Source organism: Fusarium subglutinans (assembly GCF_013396075.1).
Source record: "Fusarium subglutinans strain NRRL 66333 chromosome Unknown NRRL66333_c0000003, whole genome shotgun sequence".
NCBI classification, from domain to species: domain Eukaryota; kingdom Fungi; phylum Ascomycota; class Sordariomycetes; order Hypocreales; family Nectriaceae; genus Fusarium; species Fusarium subglutinans.
Window position 1 is genome coordinate 314,506 of NW_023502066.1, and position 13,909 is coordinate 328,414.

Here is a 13,909-nt window from a genome sequence, read left to right on the forward strand (position 1 = left end):
TGCGGATCCTATTGCGGCAAAACAGCGCTATAACGATAGGGGCCATTTAGCTACATATCGCTATAAAACGCCGAATTCAACAAAACATGCCATCAAATTTCTGACTTCAATGCGGGGCATTCTAAAGTTAGAGAGCAGATGGAGGGGCATCCTTCACCTTGGCGGGGCAGAAAGTCAAAAGGTTCAGGGAACAGAACAAGCAAGAAATAAGCATCCATGACAAGGTCTTGGCCGCAATCTCTTAGTGGTCGAGAGTTGCAGCAGTGACTTGCTTGTGCGTCATTATATGCCATTCGGCAAAGGGTTCTTCTTTTTTTTTTAATGTCTCATCGTTTTGGTGATCTTTTCACCCTCTCACTCTCTCACTCTCACCCAGCTTCAACTTGTTTAGATGCGCTCAAGTGAGGGGAATCGCCGAGTCTATTCAACTCCACCATGACCAGGCGAGTTACTAAGATTTCGTCCCTCTCTAGTGGGTGGACTTATGCGCATATTTGCCTCCCCGTCCCGTCGGTCTTTGGGCTAGACCCCGATAAAAAAAGCAAGAATCTGAGGGCAGCCAACCTTTTGTGATGCTTTTCCGGTCCTATCCATGAATTGCAATAAGATAACCCTCTGACCTCGATGCTTGCACCTTTATATGCCGCTCAAGTATCCCGCCCCGTCCGAATTCTTAGATGTGTAAATAAAACAAAACAAGTGATACTCTATCATGTTCCAGCCTAAACGCCTTGGGATGGATGCACATTGTAGTTCCTATATAGAGAACTGAAAAATAGGAGGTAAAAGAAGAGGTGCTTTGTAACTCAACCCAAATTGAGTTTCTGAGACGAGCACGTGTTATTCCTCTCATGACAAGGAAATGAAAAGAACTCTATGGAAGTGACGGTGTATCGCAATCCACTCAACAGACAGGAGATAAACCCATGTTGTCGCGACTGAACGGAGGGCTGTTCAGGGATAAAGATTGGTCACTTCCAAGGCCGGGACTGCGCATGAGAGGGCGCCTTGAGGCTATTGACGATTCACAGTAGACCGTTGCAAGGCCTCCTGTAGCTCTGGTCTCGTTGATAACGCCTCCCACGCCTGTGCAAATGTGAACCACTGGCGTTCTCGCTTGTGGGATTCGGGCCAATCGTCGTACTCGCTGGTTACTGTGCCCTCAAAGAAGTGGTATCTTGACCGATCTTTTGACGATTTGGGCGCACGCTTCTCATCAATGTCACCAAGATCATATGTGATCTGAACAGTGATGCCGGCTTCTTCCCAGGCCTCTCGCTCAGCGGCTTCCTGGCAAGTCTCATCAGACTCCCAGCCGCCCTTGGGCAGCACCCAGCCTTTGCGCCGGGTTGACTGAATCAACAGAACAAAATTTTGATCGGGAGTGAGAGGCACGATGCCAGCGACGAGACGTTCGCCCTTAGTGTTGTAACCTATACAAAAAGAAAAGTGTCAGTGGTGGGATTTTTAGAATCATCGATTGAGAATGCGGACTGTCGAGAAGTTGTCGAATTATGCCCAGGCGAGCGTGGGAAATTATGGTTGAATTCAAATCCATCACACCACAAAAATGGCAACAAGGACAGTATAAGAGGCACCAAGACAAATGCTTCATAAAAAGCCAAGGAGGTCAAATGTGCCGAGAAGGATACTTTCAAGTAGAAAAAAGTGTATTGCGCATCAGGTAAAGACTCACGTTGCTTGCTTCTACCCACTCGTGACTCCATGGAACGGCCACCGCCCGAGTCGCCAGAGGCAGAACTCGACATCTTCTTAGTGGGAAGTTGGGGCGGAGAGTGACGGGAATTGGGAGGAATGTCGGGGAATTTGGTACAGCGAGAACAAAAACAAAGATGTTCGTGGATCTCGAAAGGCGATGGCGTGAGCAAGAAAGCTTCAAAGGTCCTCGGAGGTAGCGGAGGAGAACGGATGTTCACCCCTGGGTCGAGAAAGAGAGAGAGACGGGAACCTGCGATGGGCGGGTGGGTGGCTTTCAAAGAGCCTTGAGAGGCATCATTGTCGAACAGTGAATAGTTGGTAAAGGTCTTGTGATCAAGTGAGGTGAGGATGAAGAACAGAAATGGCCGTGGCCTGCGCCAGAAGGTGCTGGTGCTTTGGTTTTTGGTCGGGGAGAGCCCAGACGCTCCAAAGAGCTGGGCTGGTGATGTGATATAAACTGCGAGATGATGGAGGTGTGGGCGCGCACGCGCAAAATGTCCCAAGTTTAGCTCGAAGGGGCAGCCAGCGGGCGACTCGGCGGATCTCTCTTGTCAAGGTGTCTGTATGTCTGTCTGGCGGAACCCGTAGAGCAGTACGTACTGGTTGTAGCACTGGACTGTACGTAGGTACCTGTCTACCTACTAACAGAACAGAATAGACCCGACTGCAGCGAAGAGGGTTTGGTCTGACTTAGGTTGGTTGGGGGGCGTGTAGGTACGGGGAGCACTGGGCGCTCGGCGGACAAGTCTTCTTCAAGTAGGCTAGACAGGGACTGGACGCGGAGGGGAAAAGCTGGATCCTCGCCTACCTACTAGGTTAAGTAGGTACAGTACCTGCCTAGGGATGGAGTATGCGTAGCGTGTCAGGTCAGAGGTACTGGACTGTATGTACAGTACTGTGATGTAGTGCTTGCAGTGGGCTTTAGGCCTAGACTTGCCCGGCCAAACGGTAAGGTACCTAGGTGGATGGTGGGCGGTGGCACCCTGTAACAGTGAGTCGCTGAAGCGTGGAGTGTGGAACTGAGGGCTGCTTTCGCTGGGTCGACCGATGCGAGGCAAACTTTGATTAGAAATGGGGATAATAATGGAAGTCATGAACGTGAGAGGCTCCCTGCATGAGTTGCCGCGGCGTTTATCAAAGTCACTTGTGTTGGCTAACCGATACTGATATCATGAAGAGGCTTGGTTCGAGTTGAGGAGTCTCACGCCAACGCTTTTGTAGGAGAGGCTGAGAACCAAAAGCTTACGAGTCTGGGAGACGAGATCGATCGGGCAGAGGTATTGTCAAGGTGTCGAACTGTGAAATTAATGGTAATGACGTGTTATTTCATACGGCTCTAGTAGCTAGCCGCCTGGGTTTATTAGATAGGTACCTGGATAAAGATTTGCTAGGTGAAGCTGAGCTGTGCAGGGTAGGCACTCTTTGCGATGGTTTGAGTAACAGAGTCGAGGACGCAGCGTGACAACCAGAATAGCAAGCGATGTTCGAAGGATTCCAGACCATTAAGAAGAGGCCGTGTCTTGGATATAGCCCCGTATTCAAAAGGCTGTACTCCGTAGGTTGAGAGTAACTCTTCACTTGTCAAGCCAAAGCAAGGAAGGGGTAAAATTGTCAACAGGCAATGCGATGGAAGAAACAAAGGTGAGATGAGTCTCCGTGTAGGCAATCTTAAAACCACCTCATGTCTTGTGCCATCCAAATAACAAAGGAGACCAAACTCTGACAACGACAGGGTCTGTTGATTTTATATTCGAGCCTATCTTGATAGGCTCATGGTGCATGGGTGCTCAGATTGTACTGCCACGAGTCTACACAGTAAAAAGCTTCGTCTGAGCTGAGAACTTGGGCTGTAATAATAATGCAGGGTTAACCGATGGCATAGCTCTCAGAGAGGTAATGGGCGTGGGAGGTTACTGCGTATGCATGACGGAATGGGAAATATATCGTGGGGAGATGTTTGTCCTCTTTACTCCTATAATTCGATTGTTATGGTAATGCTACGCCCCTAATCTGCTTGTGCTGGAAAGTCTCGGTCTCACAGAACCATGAGAGTACAATTGAACTGAGATGCAGATAAATTGAATATGGCAGTTACTTGGGAAGATCTCGACCCTCATACCGGTAAGAGATTACAAACCCAGCAGCAGATACTTCTATATTAGATCCGGTGAAGCCAAAAAAAATACACAGGCTATTAACCAGTGCCCCATCTTGTCCCGCAAATAAAAGTCCAGGGCATGAGATGGGGAAATATTATCATACAGTACAACACCGATGCGCTTCTTATTAATCATGGCCATGACAGAACGTGTGCTTTGTGGTGCCACTAACTAGTTACCAAAAGTTCTTTACAGCATCCCTGAATGGCATGTGCAGCAGTATCTGAGAAATCTTGGAAGTTGTTAGAAATTTAACAGCTTTGACTGGTGAGATGCAGGGTGGTTTATTTATTGTGAAGGAAAACGAGGCCGATTAGTTTCAACGTACGTGCAGTAGATGACAGCCAATGGAGCATCGTCACAACTCCTCCAATGTAACAATCAACATTTGTGGTACAGGAACGAGCCTCAGAAACGACACACTGCTTGGGTACACACCCACCAGTTTCGTATGTAAATGCTAGGTTAGGTTGCTATTGAAAGCGGTCTCGAGTCGGCATATCAGCACGCGGACGCAGGTCTGCTTTCGCAGCGTGGGGTCATCCATGCCATTAGCAACCATGGAGGGATGGGGCTGCAGCTTCAGGATCGCAAAGACTTCAACTTGACCTCTTCTCAATTCACATGTTAACAATGATAGGTTCATCGTCGTCCACGGACAGCTTCTACGCTGTACCACATTAACCCTGACGTACGATGCATGAAGAAGAAGCAGTAACTAGCAGCAGTAGTAGCACGAGAGGGGATGGGAGGGGGAGGGGTAGAATGCGCTTGTACAAGCAGAGCAGCAAGCATTGGGTCCATGCCACGGATGGAGCACATAGCAGGTATCGTGAAAGCGAGGCGAGAGCCCTTGATCTCCAATGTTGGAGTCCTAGTGGCCGAAGTGCGCATAATAAGCACCCTCGACAATGACGATCATTGGAAGAGAGAATCTGATATTCTTCAACATCTGTTCTATCACACAACTCTTGCTGCAGCTCGAGATATAAACAGACGTCATGTCGATTAAGCCTCTGCCAACTTGAATGTTACAATGCATATCTAGCTCGTCTATTTTAACGCCGGACTCCGTTCCCTCTCAACAATACCTACCTACCGCTACCTTACTCGACATGCAAGCAAGCTTTTGCTTCTCGATACCGGTCTGGCAAAAAAGCTCGTAGCGTCTCTAGCTCGGTAAGCCTCCTTGGACATGGAGTCTTCCACAACCAGTTCCCGGAGACGAGACCGAGAAAAGGCCCGCAAGTCGGGTGATAAAAACATTGGTTCCGTGATTGTCTCGAGGCGAGTCCAAAAACTGTCAAAAAATCTGCAGAGCAATGGAGCAAATACAGTAGCAAGATGCAACACACTAATGCTGTATCGTTGCTTGATTCGCCTGGGACCGTCAGTTTGAGGCTAGTAGGACCTGTACATAGGTTTCTTTCTTTTCGTGTCACCTCATTCGTCGCACAGCTACTTTTTGGCTGCAGCATGCAAGGAATAATATAATGAACTGTACCTGTATCCGTACTCCGTAGAGAGGCTAGTCATCAACGTTGAGGGATTGGCCACCAAAAGCCAGGGCAATCGATTCCTCCAATCCTGTCTCGTTGTTGATGCTCTGAAGGGACATGTACTTTTTATTTATTTATTAATCAGGGATGAGATGAGATGAGATGACAGACATGTGACAAGGTTGGTGACACAGACTCAGCCTTGTATCGAATCTGGTTCCGTAGTTGTTGAGGAAATGCTGGAGAGGTCGGAAGTCTTCCTACTGGATACGAGACGGGCCTGGGATATCTTGTGTTGTAATCTGTGCTGTTTCGGAGAGTAAACTTGAATATTTGCAGTCGGATTTAGCAATGAGATTGGCTTTAAGCATAGCGTACATACATATCATTCAACAGATTACCGCAACCTTGGATATCTGATTGCATATGATGACTGCATGTGAATTTCGATATTGCTAACAGCACTGTAGCTAATAAATGCTACTTTCATGAATTACCTATAAAAGGTATCGGTAGAGAGTTGGATTCCTGGAGAATTGTAGCCCTACCTTAGGTGACTAGGTACCTATTAGGTGGCCAGAATACCTTAGGTACCTACTTTAGCCCCCCGCCATTACAATGGAAGCAATGGTTGATCTCATTTATCATCCATCTTCAACCTTTCGCTGTCTTTCCCATCTTCCCATAAAACCCAACATCTCCCACGTATTGATGTGTCTTTCATTTTACTCCCTTGGCATTCTCTCGGTCAAACCTACATGGGGCACCTTACCAACTGGAACCCAGAGTATCCGTAGCTTCTAAACGATATCGGAACTTTGCCGTGGAGTCAACATTCTACCGGCTGCCGCTTTCGAAACCGTTGCACAACTACAGGTCTGGTCTACAGGTGTTACAATACACACCCGTCAGTTCAGTTTCTGTGTCTTTGAACCCCTGTTGGACTACACTAGCTTGGTCGCCTAAAGTTAGATCGAAACAGCTCGATTTTGGTCAATTCTGTTGCACATGCGCGCACACGATCACATCCCTCACTCTCAGCGCCAATCCCTGGGTATCATCCGCAGCCAGCGTCTCGTCTCGTCATCATCGTTCGTGTGCACCCCAAATAGTCAACCAACTGGGTTAATCGAATCGACTATTTACCAGCCGCAGACACAACATCCCACGCTCACGCATTGAGAGGGGGAATCAGCAGGCACGCGATCGCAGCTTTCGTCACTCGCTGAACCTTCCTCAACAAACTCCCACGCCCCCTCCATTCTCCATTCTCCATTCTCCATCCCCAAGGCCCGGGAGTCTGCCCCTTTCTCCGTCTTCCTCCCGCTCGAGGGACCTACGGTACCTACGTGTGGTAATTTAGTACCTACCGTAACTCACGCAACGACTTGCCCGTCTCGGATAACATTACTCGCGCCTCGTGGGTGATTTAAACTCCTCGTTGTGGCCCGTACTTGAGAAAGGTTCGGTGCCCCTCATCCGCCCTGCACCACCGTCGTCCTTCCGTCTCCGGCAAGACATCATCAGAGCACCTCACCTATTACCAACAGCCCCTTGAGGAACACGACTCCAGTTGTGCAGTGCAGGTTCAAGGTCCACAATGGAACCCAGCGGCATGCACATCGTCATCCATGAAGATGCGTTGTTGCAGTACGAATATATGACCCCAATTGGTGAGTGCTTATTCCCACGTTCTTCTCCAACCGATCAGCCCCGTGGTCCAATGCCGGCCTGTCGTTGGTTGCCGGCGCCTGCGCTTAAGCTCCGTCGCGGCCGGTCCCTGTGGCGCCCCCGTTTTCCCCGTCCGGGACAAGTTCGTTCCATATTCATTTCCATTTCACTTGACCATTCCCTTCCTTTACAAGGAGTTATATGGAGCCCGAGGGCGTCCACATCCACGTCAATATCAATCCCAATTTAGCCTGCAGACGGCTTCCACTTTGGTCAATGACAGACAGTTGATCGCAGTCTCATGTTCAACGGTTCCGCAATCTTGGTGGTCGTGCGTCAAGGATCAATGCCACTATCAATTCATTAGCACTCCTAGCTAGCTTACGTCTGCTCACAAGTGTGGGTGTGTATCCCGACTTCAACAAACCTATGTCTGCCTCTTCAGGCATGCGTAATTGGCTTGCTTCTTTGCTGTATTCATCAAGTTGTGTCTCAGAACCGTCCCTTTGAATTCAAGATTGGCAAGGCCTTCCTGGCCTCAAATGTTTCCTAGTTCAGTATTACCGTTGGTGCTTTGGATAAAGCACCAATAAAGGTCCCAATCACAAACGATGACATTTTATTGTCATATGATAAGGCGTAGCAGGGCAGCTTCAGGGTTCATGTATTATGCTACATCAGATGTCAAGTATCATTTGGTCATGTTCCACTTCCGCTTTACATGACTTCGCTTTCTACTCCCCCACGCATACTCTCCATTCGTTGACATCTCAGAAGAAACCACCCCCACACAATTGCCGTTCATACCTTTCCCTTCACCGAATGTTGACTGATGCCTAGGATACTTCAAATCGTCAAGATGCGGTTACTGTGGGAAACGTGACAAGAGTCAGTCAAAACGTGAATTGAGCCCCTGCACCTCCAGTACCTTTTGACCACCCCAAGACTCGCATACACTTACGTCACGAGACACCCGTGATACCACGGCCGTGTCATCGATGGTCGTTCTGGAGTTCAAATTGATCACTTCATATGAGAACTTGAGTCACACGGTCTCTTGAACGTCAGGCTAACTAGTACGTGGGGTTATAGGCTACGCTTACCACGCAGTGGCAACTTCTTTGGGTGCTGCGTTCTATCAAAGTCTCCTTGATAGATACTGGAGACGTTCAGGCACTCTCATGTACCGGCCCGATCAGCGTCGGTCATGTTGCCCACACTATACTATTCGTCTCGATTCTAGCCAGTTCAAGCCATCCAGAGATCAACGGCAGACCGTCAACCGTTTCAATAAGTATGTCATGGGAGAGGCTTACATGAGGGAAGCGGCTCGCCTGTATCCCAAATCGCGTGATCAGGCTAAGAAACGGGATAACCATTTTGATCTCGTCGAACGAATCCATGAGGCTGAAGAGGCTAACCTGAAGAACCCTCCTGAGGCTGCCCATAAGCTCGTCGTGACCCTAGAGCATGACGATTATACGGACGAGAAGTTTGCTGTTTACCAGAACTACCAGGCGGTAGTTCATAAGGAGTCTCCGGATGAGATTACCAAGAGCGGATTCAGACGCTTCCTTTGTGACTCACCTTTGAGGAGAGAAAAACTGGTGACATCCGATGGGCGTAAGCGTCGCCTGGGCTCGTATCACCAATGTTACCGGCTAGATGGTAAGCTAGTTGCCATTGGGGTGCTTGACCTCTTGCCCGAGTGTGTAAGCTCGGTATACTTTCTTTACCATGAAAGCATTCACCAGCATGCGCCAGGGAAGCTTGGTGCACTGTATGAGATCGCCTTATCCATCGAGGAGGGCTATAGCTGGTGGTACCCAGGCTATTATATACACAGTTGCCCCAAGATGTGGTACAAGATTGACTACTCACCTCAGTATATTCTTGACCCTGTCTCATTGACATGGGACCGCCTGGATCGAACTGTGTTGGATCTCCTCGACAAAAAGCCGTACGTGAGCCTTTCGCTTGAAAAGGAGCAGGCCTCTCGCGAGATCGACCAAAGTTCTGTGTCGCCTGCCAAGGATAAAAACGAGGGTGACAAAGCGGAGGACAAAGGTTCCAACTCTGCTGCATCCGATGAAGATGACAACAACTGGTTGTTTTCCACTGGGATGCCGGGCATACCTCCGATATCCACGGTTGCTGAGTGGGATATGGATCATATCGCTTTGAAGATCTCCCCGAGAGCTCCATTATACGAAACCTCTGATCTCGTCACCTGGGATGAACAGAGGGTGGAGGAATACCCGGGAATGAGAGCTGGTATTGCCGAGCTCATCGCAGCAATTGGCCCTGATTTGATGGACCGCGTTTGCCTGGACTTTTCCCGGAGATCCTAGGCGATGACTTCACAACTGGGACGCCCATGGAAACAATAAGCGTCAAGAAACGAGTTCTGTTCACATCTTGTGGGCCAAATCTTGGGGATCGGCTCCAAACCCGACACGTTTCACCGCTCAACATATTTGCCACGTCTAACGAAAGAATGTTTTAATGAAGAGATTATATTATTTAAAAAATCTGAAGAATGAATATATGCCTTGATTTTTGATAAATACTGAAGCTAGACGCTGTAGGCAAGCAGGTAGTTAGACCGACACACTTCATTGGCGGCGGAGCTATGCTTCCAAAGCTTCCACCCCGCCATCTCCAACCTCACCTGAGCCAGCCCACCACACTTTTTGTCTTGCCTTATCTTATCACTCACCTAGGTGAAGGACCAACCTTTTCTTTCAACACCAAAACCCAGCGTTATTACTGTTTCGCGTCGCATCTCCCTTTCAAGCGGCCAAGTGCGATAAATTTGATACTTATTTCAGCGCTTCGTGTTACAGTCTTGTCTACTGGGAACTTTTCTGTACCATCATCATCATGGCGTCCCAGATAAATCTCTTCTCGCCAGCCGAACTTGCGTATCTTCACCAGTCACTCTCGTTACATCCTCCGATCCGCCCCGATGGGCGCGCGCCGACACAATTCCGTCCCTTGGCAGCAGAGACGGGCGTTCTGCCTGGCACAAATGGCAGCGCGCGCGTGCATTTCGCTGATGGCACTGAGGCCATTGTAGGAGTCAAGGCTGAGATTGAGAAGACTGGAGGAAGCGAAGAGCAGCAGCAGGACGAAGAAGATCGAACAAGGGGTGACTGGCTCGAATTGGCAGTTGAGATCCCAGGACAGAGAGATGATGAAGCATCGACAATATTCCTGGCAGAAATGCTGAGAGAGGCGCTATTGGCAGATAATGAGTTTGCCAAGAAATTGAGAATCAACAGACGGTTTCACTGGCGACTATATCTCGACGTATGTGCCCAGAACACAAGGAAACAAACGCAATGCTAAAATGATACAGGTTCTACTAATATCCCCCCCGCTATCATACCCTCTCCCACTACTCTCACTTACCACACATCTCGCTCTTCTGGCCACTCGTTTACCCCGTCTCAAGTCTGAAGGCGACGAGGATCCTATGTTTGACGACGATTGGGAGGCGTCGACATTCTTGTACCCTCGCGATGGTGCCGATGCTGCAGGTTCACGACCATCTATCACGCTTCTCGTGGTTGCGATTGGCGACAACATCATCTTCGACCCTGCAAAGGAGGAATTGGCTGTCGCGGAGACAGCGCTGGCCGTATCTGTGGCGGAGGTCCGTCGAATCACAACTGAGGGCGACATGGAGGTTGACAAGAAGAGCCGGGAGCTCAAGTTGTTGTCTATCCGAACCATTGACCCGCCATCAAGGCTCACACCGCCCGGAGTGCCACATACGACGAATGGAACTGCACAAAAAGGAGAGGCCCAGACAGCTGAGGGCGTGTGGAAGGCACCTTTGGGCGGAACAAAGTTTGGAGTAATGGACAGTATAATACAGGCTGTACTGGAAAAGGGCGGAGTTGCGGATGAGGTATTGGAGGGCATGGAGGGTGTCGAGCTCACATGAGACTACGTATGAGTTGAATATGGGTGTGATAGATAGAAAAGTACAAAGCCTCATGAGGCTGGATTTCATGTAATCGTACAACGTATGATCCCTGGGCATGGAGATCGTTATGCTACGGCTATATCATACATGCAGATTCTTGCATCTTTGTTTTTACATAGGCATCTCAGAAGACACCAAACCACTTCTTCTTGGGCTCTTCAACCTTGTCTTGCACCTCGGTCTTTTGCACTGGCTCGTCTTCCACAGCAGCTTGCTCGGGCTTGGGATCCTCCTCACCCTTGCCAAAAACAACAGTCACAGGGTCCTTGGTCTCGATTCCGTGCATCTTCATGAAAAGTCGGCGCTTGGCTACATCGTCGAGATGGTTCGTTCGGTGGTCTCTGGCTTTCTCGGCCTTGTCCTTCTCGTGCAAGACGATAACGTTCTTCCAGGCGACGAAGAAGTGAAGAGGATGCGTCCAGAGGTCTGAGATGGGAGGAACGAGCTCCTTGTACGGAGAGTTGTAGGCGTAGTTCATGAAGAAGGTGAAAACACCAAGGGCGAAAAGAGTTCCCTGATGGGGGTCAGTATGCAGCGGGTAATTGAACAGCTGAAGCTGTATAGTAGACATACCATGGTGATAAAAGTATGCAAAAGCCTGCTGTGCCAGAAAAAGTGCTCCCATGTCCCCTCGGGAGCCATCATACCGGGATAGTGCTTCTTATTCTGAGCAGCGACCTCGGAAGCGGTGAGCTCAGGGCCATAATGCTTAGGCAGATGGTTCTTCTTGAGGCGAGAGCCATGAGAAGGGGGATTGAAGCGAGCGGGCTTCTCGAGAACAATAGGTTTTGCCTTTGAGGATGAAGAGGCGAAGCGAATTCGGATGCTGTTCTGTGAGAGTGGGATGCTGATACCACGCCATAGAGGACCCTGAAGAGGGAGAAGAAAGCGGGGGATGATGGCGCGAGATGCCATTGTTGGTATATGTGGTGAACTACAGCAGTAAGTGCCTTTGCTGATCCACCTCTTGGCCTCGGAGCTTTGTTTGTTGTGGTGGTTTCGTGATGCCCTCACGTCAACCCAAACAAGAAGAATCTTTTTTCCGGAGCCGTTGAGAAACAAACGAGGTCCGGGACGGAGGTCCCACTCCGTTTCTTTAAGCCGATTGACCCTACCTAGGCTGCTACGGGGTTAGTGCCTCAGGCCTTGTCAAGGTCACAAGATTCTAGGGACTGAGGAATTTAAATTTTTTTTCTTTCATGATGGAAGAGCCTGAGGATGACATGACTAGCCCGACCCCGGAAAAAAAGCCATCGCCGATGGAAGACCCGCTTTTGGATGTTATGTCCCGACTTTACCCGGAGCCACATTCACGGTCGACAGGGGCAAGAATGTCGGCTTACTTACTCTTGGGCTGTGATTGGTTGTCTGGCCTCAGCCACCTGTGGCGCTCTAAGAGAATTGAGCGATCCGGCGTGGTCCTAAGCCAGTCGTGTCATGCTGTCATAAAGTTTTATTTTCCTGCTTCGGATCTTTTTCTTCCTCTCTCTCTCCTCTTCCTCTCTTCTTTTTTCCCACATCCACACTCTTAACTCTCAATCGACTTGTTGCTCTTGTCTTTGGCTAACGCCTCTCGTTGAATTTACTACCACCTTTTAACTCCTTAATCACAACCTACATTCACAATGGCTGGCGGTAAGTCTATTCTCACAGCTTGCTTTGGTTTGCGCCGGCTGTAGCGCAAGGCTTGGAGAGATGCAATTGAGGACAACGAAAGGGGAGACGCTTTTCGCAGAGGATATCACGACTTTCAATTCGAGTCTCGAGGGGATTTGAGCCTTGCACAATGGCAGAGAGTCATGCTTGGGTCACCAGCTGAGGTTGGCCCGCTGACCCTGTTGCCTGCGTCATTTACCCAGAACCGGTTTTCCCATGACCACGAAGTGCTCACCCAGACTCACCAACAACTCGTGCCACGCCTCTAAGCCACCAACCAAAGCGACTCTTCTTTCGTCCTCTCATCAGACTCACGAAACCTTGTCTACAGCCTCACCAAAGACCAAGACTCACTCTCAACCGAGGACTCATCCACTAACTCACAATGTGCAGGCGATATCAAAAAGGGTGCCAACCTCTTCAAGACCCGATGTGCTCAGTGCCACACCGTTGAGAAGGACGGCGGCAACAAGATCGGCCCTGCTCTGCACGGCCTCTGGGGCCGCAAGACTGGTTCCGTCGAGGGCTACGCCTACACCGATGCCAACAAGCAGAAGGGCATTGAGTGGAACGACGACACTCTCTTCGAGTACCTCGAGAACCCCAAGAAGTACATCCCCGGTACCAAGATGGCCTTCGGTGGCTTGAAGAAGGCCAAGGACCGCAACGATCTCATTGCGTAAGTTTTTTACTTTGTTGAGCTGCAGTCGGCTCTGGCCATTGGATCTTCTGTTCTCTCTCAAGGGTTACAGTGATACCATATGATTCCAAACTGCTACACTCTCATCCCCCAACTGCATCACAACAGTCACTAACATCTCTTCCACAGCTACCTCAAGGACTCTACCAAATAAGCGACTTTCGATCGCGTGTAATGTTACGACTTTCGATAGATGGGGACCGCCAGGGGGCGTTTGTACTATAGACTCTACACAGCACTTGTTAAGACATGCCACGTGCTTCGTATCCTATTCCCATCTCTCCTCTTTATGCGACTTCCGTTCCGATACAACACGACCGTCTTTTTTAACCAAGAAGAAAGCCTGGCGTTGGTTTGAGGCGGAAAACAGGAATGACATGAGACCAATATTAAACGTGTCCGCATCATAGCCCGATTTTGTTACGATAGAGATATTGACTTATTTTTTCTACTCTCACAATCTTGTTTACCTTTGTGTCTCATAATTATGCATTTGGAATCAATTGTGAAC

The 13,909-nt window shown here is 49.3% G+C and overlaps 6 protein-coding genes across 6 annotated transcripts; 3 read left to right on the forward strand and 3 right to left on the reverse strand.

Annotated features, from left to right (window-relative positions):
* Positions 1-1,014: 1,014 nt before the first annotated feature.
* FSUBG_706 (nudix family) lies at positions 1,015-2,813 on the reverse strand (the record flags this gene model as incomplete). The annotated part of the gene is made up of 4 exons (XM_036685324.1): positions 1,015-1,433; positions 1,697-2,158; positions 2,362-2,527; positions 2,616-2,813. The coding sequence occupies 4 exons, from the start codon at positions 2,811-2,813 to the stop codon at positions 1,015-1,017; spliced, it is 1,245 nt and encodes a 414-aa protein (XP_036543722.1).
* A 1,525-nt stretch (positions 2,814-4,338) lies between these two features.
* On the reverse strand, positions 4,339-4,772 carry FSUBG_707 (uncharacterized protein; the record flags this gene model as incomplete). The annotated part of the gene is made up of 2 exons (XM_036685335.1): positions 4,339-4,487; positions 4,574-4,772. 2 exons carry the CDS (start codon positions 4,770-4,772, stop codon positions 4,339-4,341), a joined length of 348 nt encoding a protein of 115 aa, XP_036543723.1.
* A 3,457-nt stretch (positions 4,773-8,229) lies between these two features.
* On the forward strand, positions 8,230-9,399 carry FSUBG_708 (arginine-tRNA transferase; the record flags this gene model as incomplete). The annotated part of the gene is made up of 1 exon (XM_036685346.1): positions 8,230-9,399. The coding sequence occupies one exon, from the start codon at positions 8,230-8,232 to the stop codon at positions 9,397-9,399; it is 1,170 nt and encodes a 389-aa protein (XP_036543724.1).
* A 532-nt stretch (positions 9,400-9,931) lies between these two features.
* FSUBG_709 (rRNA processing protein) lies at positions 9,932-11,000 on the forward strand (the record flags this gene model as incomplete). Its single annotated transcript, XM_036685357.1, has 2 exons — positions 9,932-10,360; positions 10,410-11,000. The coding sequence occupies 2 exons, from the start codon at positions 9,932-9,934 to the stop codon at positions 10,998-11,000; spliced, it is 1,020 nt and encodes a 339-aa protein (XP_036543725.1).
* A 166-nt stretch (positions 11,001-11,166) lies between these two features.
* Positions 11,167-11,957, reverse strand: FSUBG_710 (uncharacterized protein; the record flags this gene model as incomplete). The annotated part of the gene is made up of 2 exons (XM_036685369.1): positions 11,167-11,556; positions 11,616-11,957. The coding sequence occupies 2 exons, from the start codon at positions 11,955-11,957 to the stop codon at positions 11,167-11,169; spliced, it is 732 nt and encodes a 243-aa protein (XP_036543726.1).
* A 710-nt stretch (positions 11,958-12,667) lies between these two features.
* Positions 12,668-13,552, forward strand: FSUBG_711 (cytochrome c; the record flags this gene model as incomplete). Its single annotated transcript, XM_036685380.1, has 3 exons — positions 12,668-12,677; positions 13,092-13,377; positions 13,528-13,552. 3 exons carry the CDS (start codon positions 12,668-12,670, stop codon positions 13,550-13,552), a joined length of 321 nt encoding a protein of 106 aa, XP_036543727.1.
* Positions 13,553-13,909: the final 357 nt, after the last annotated feature.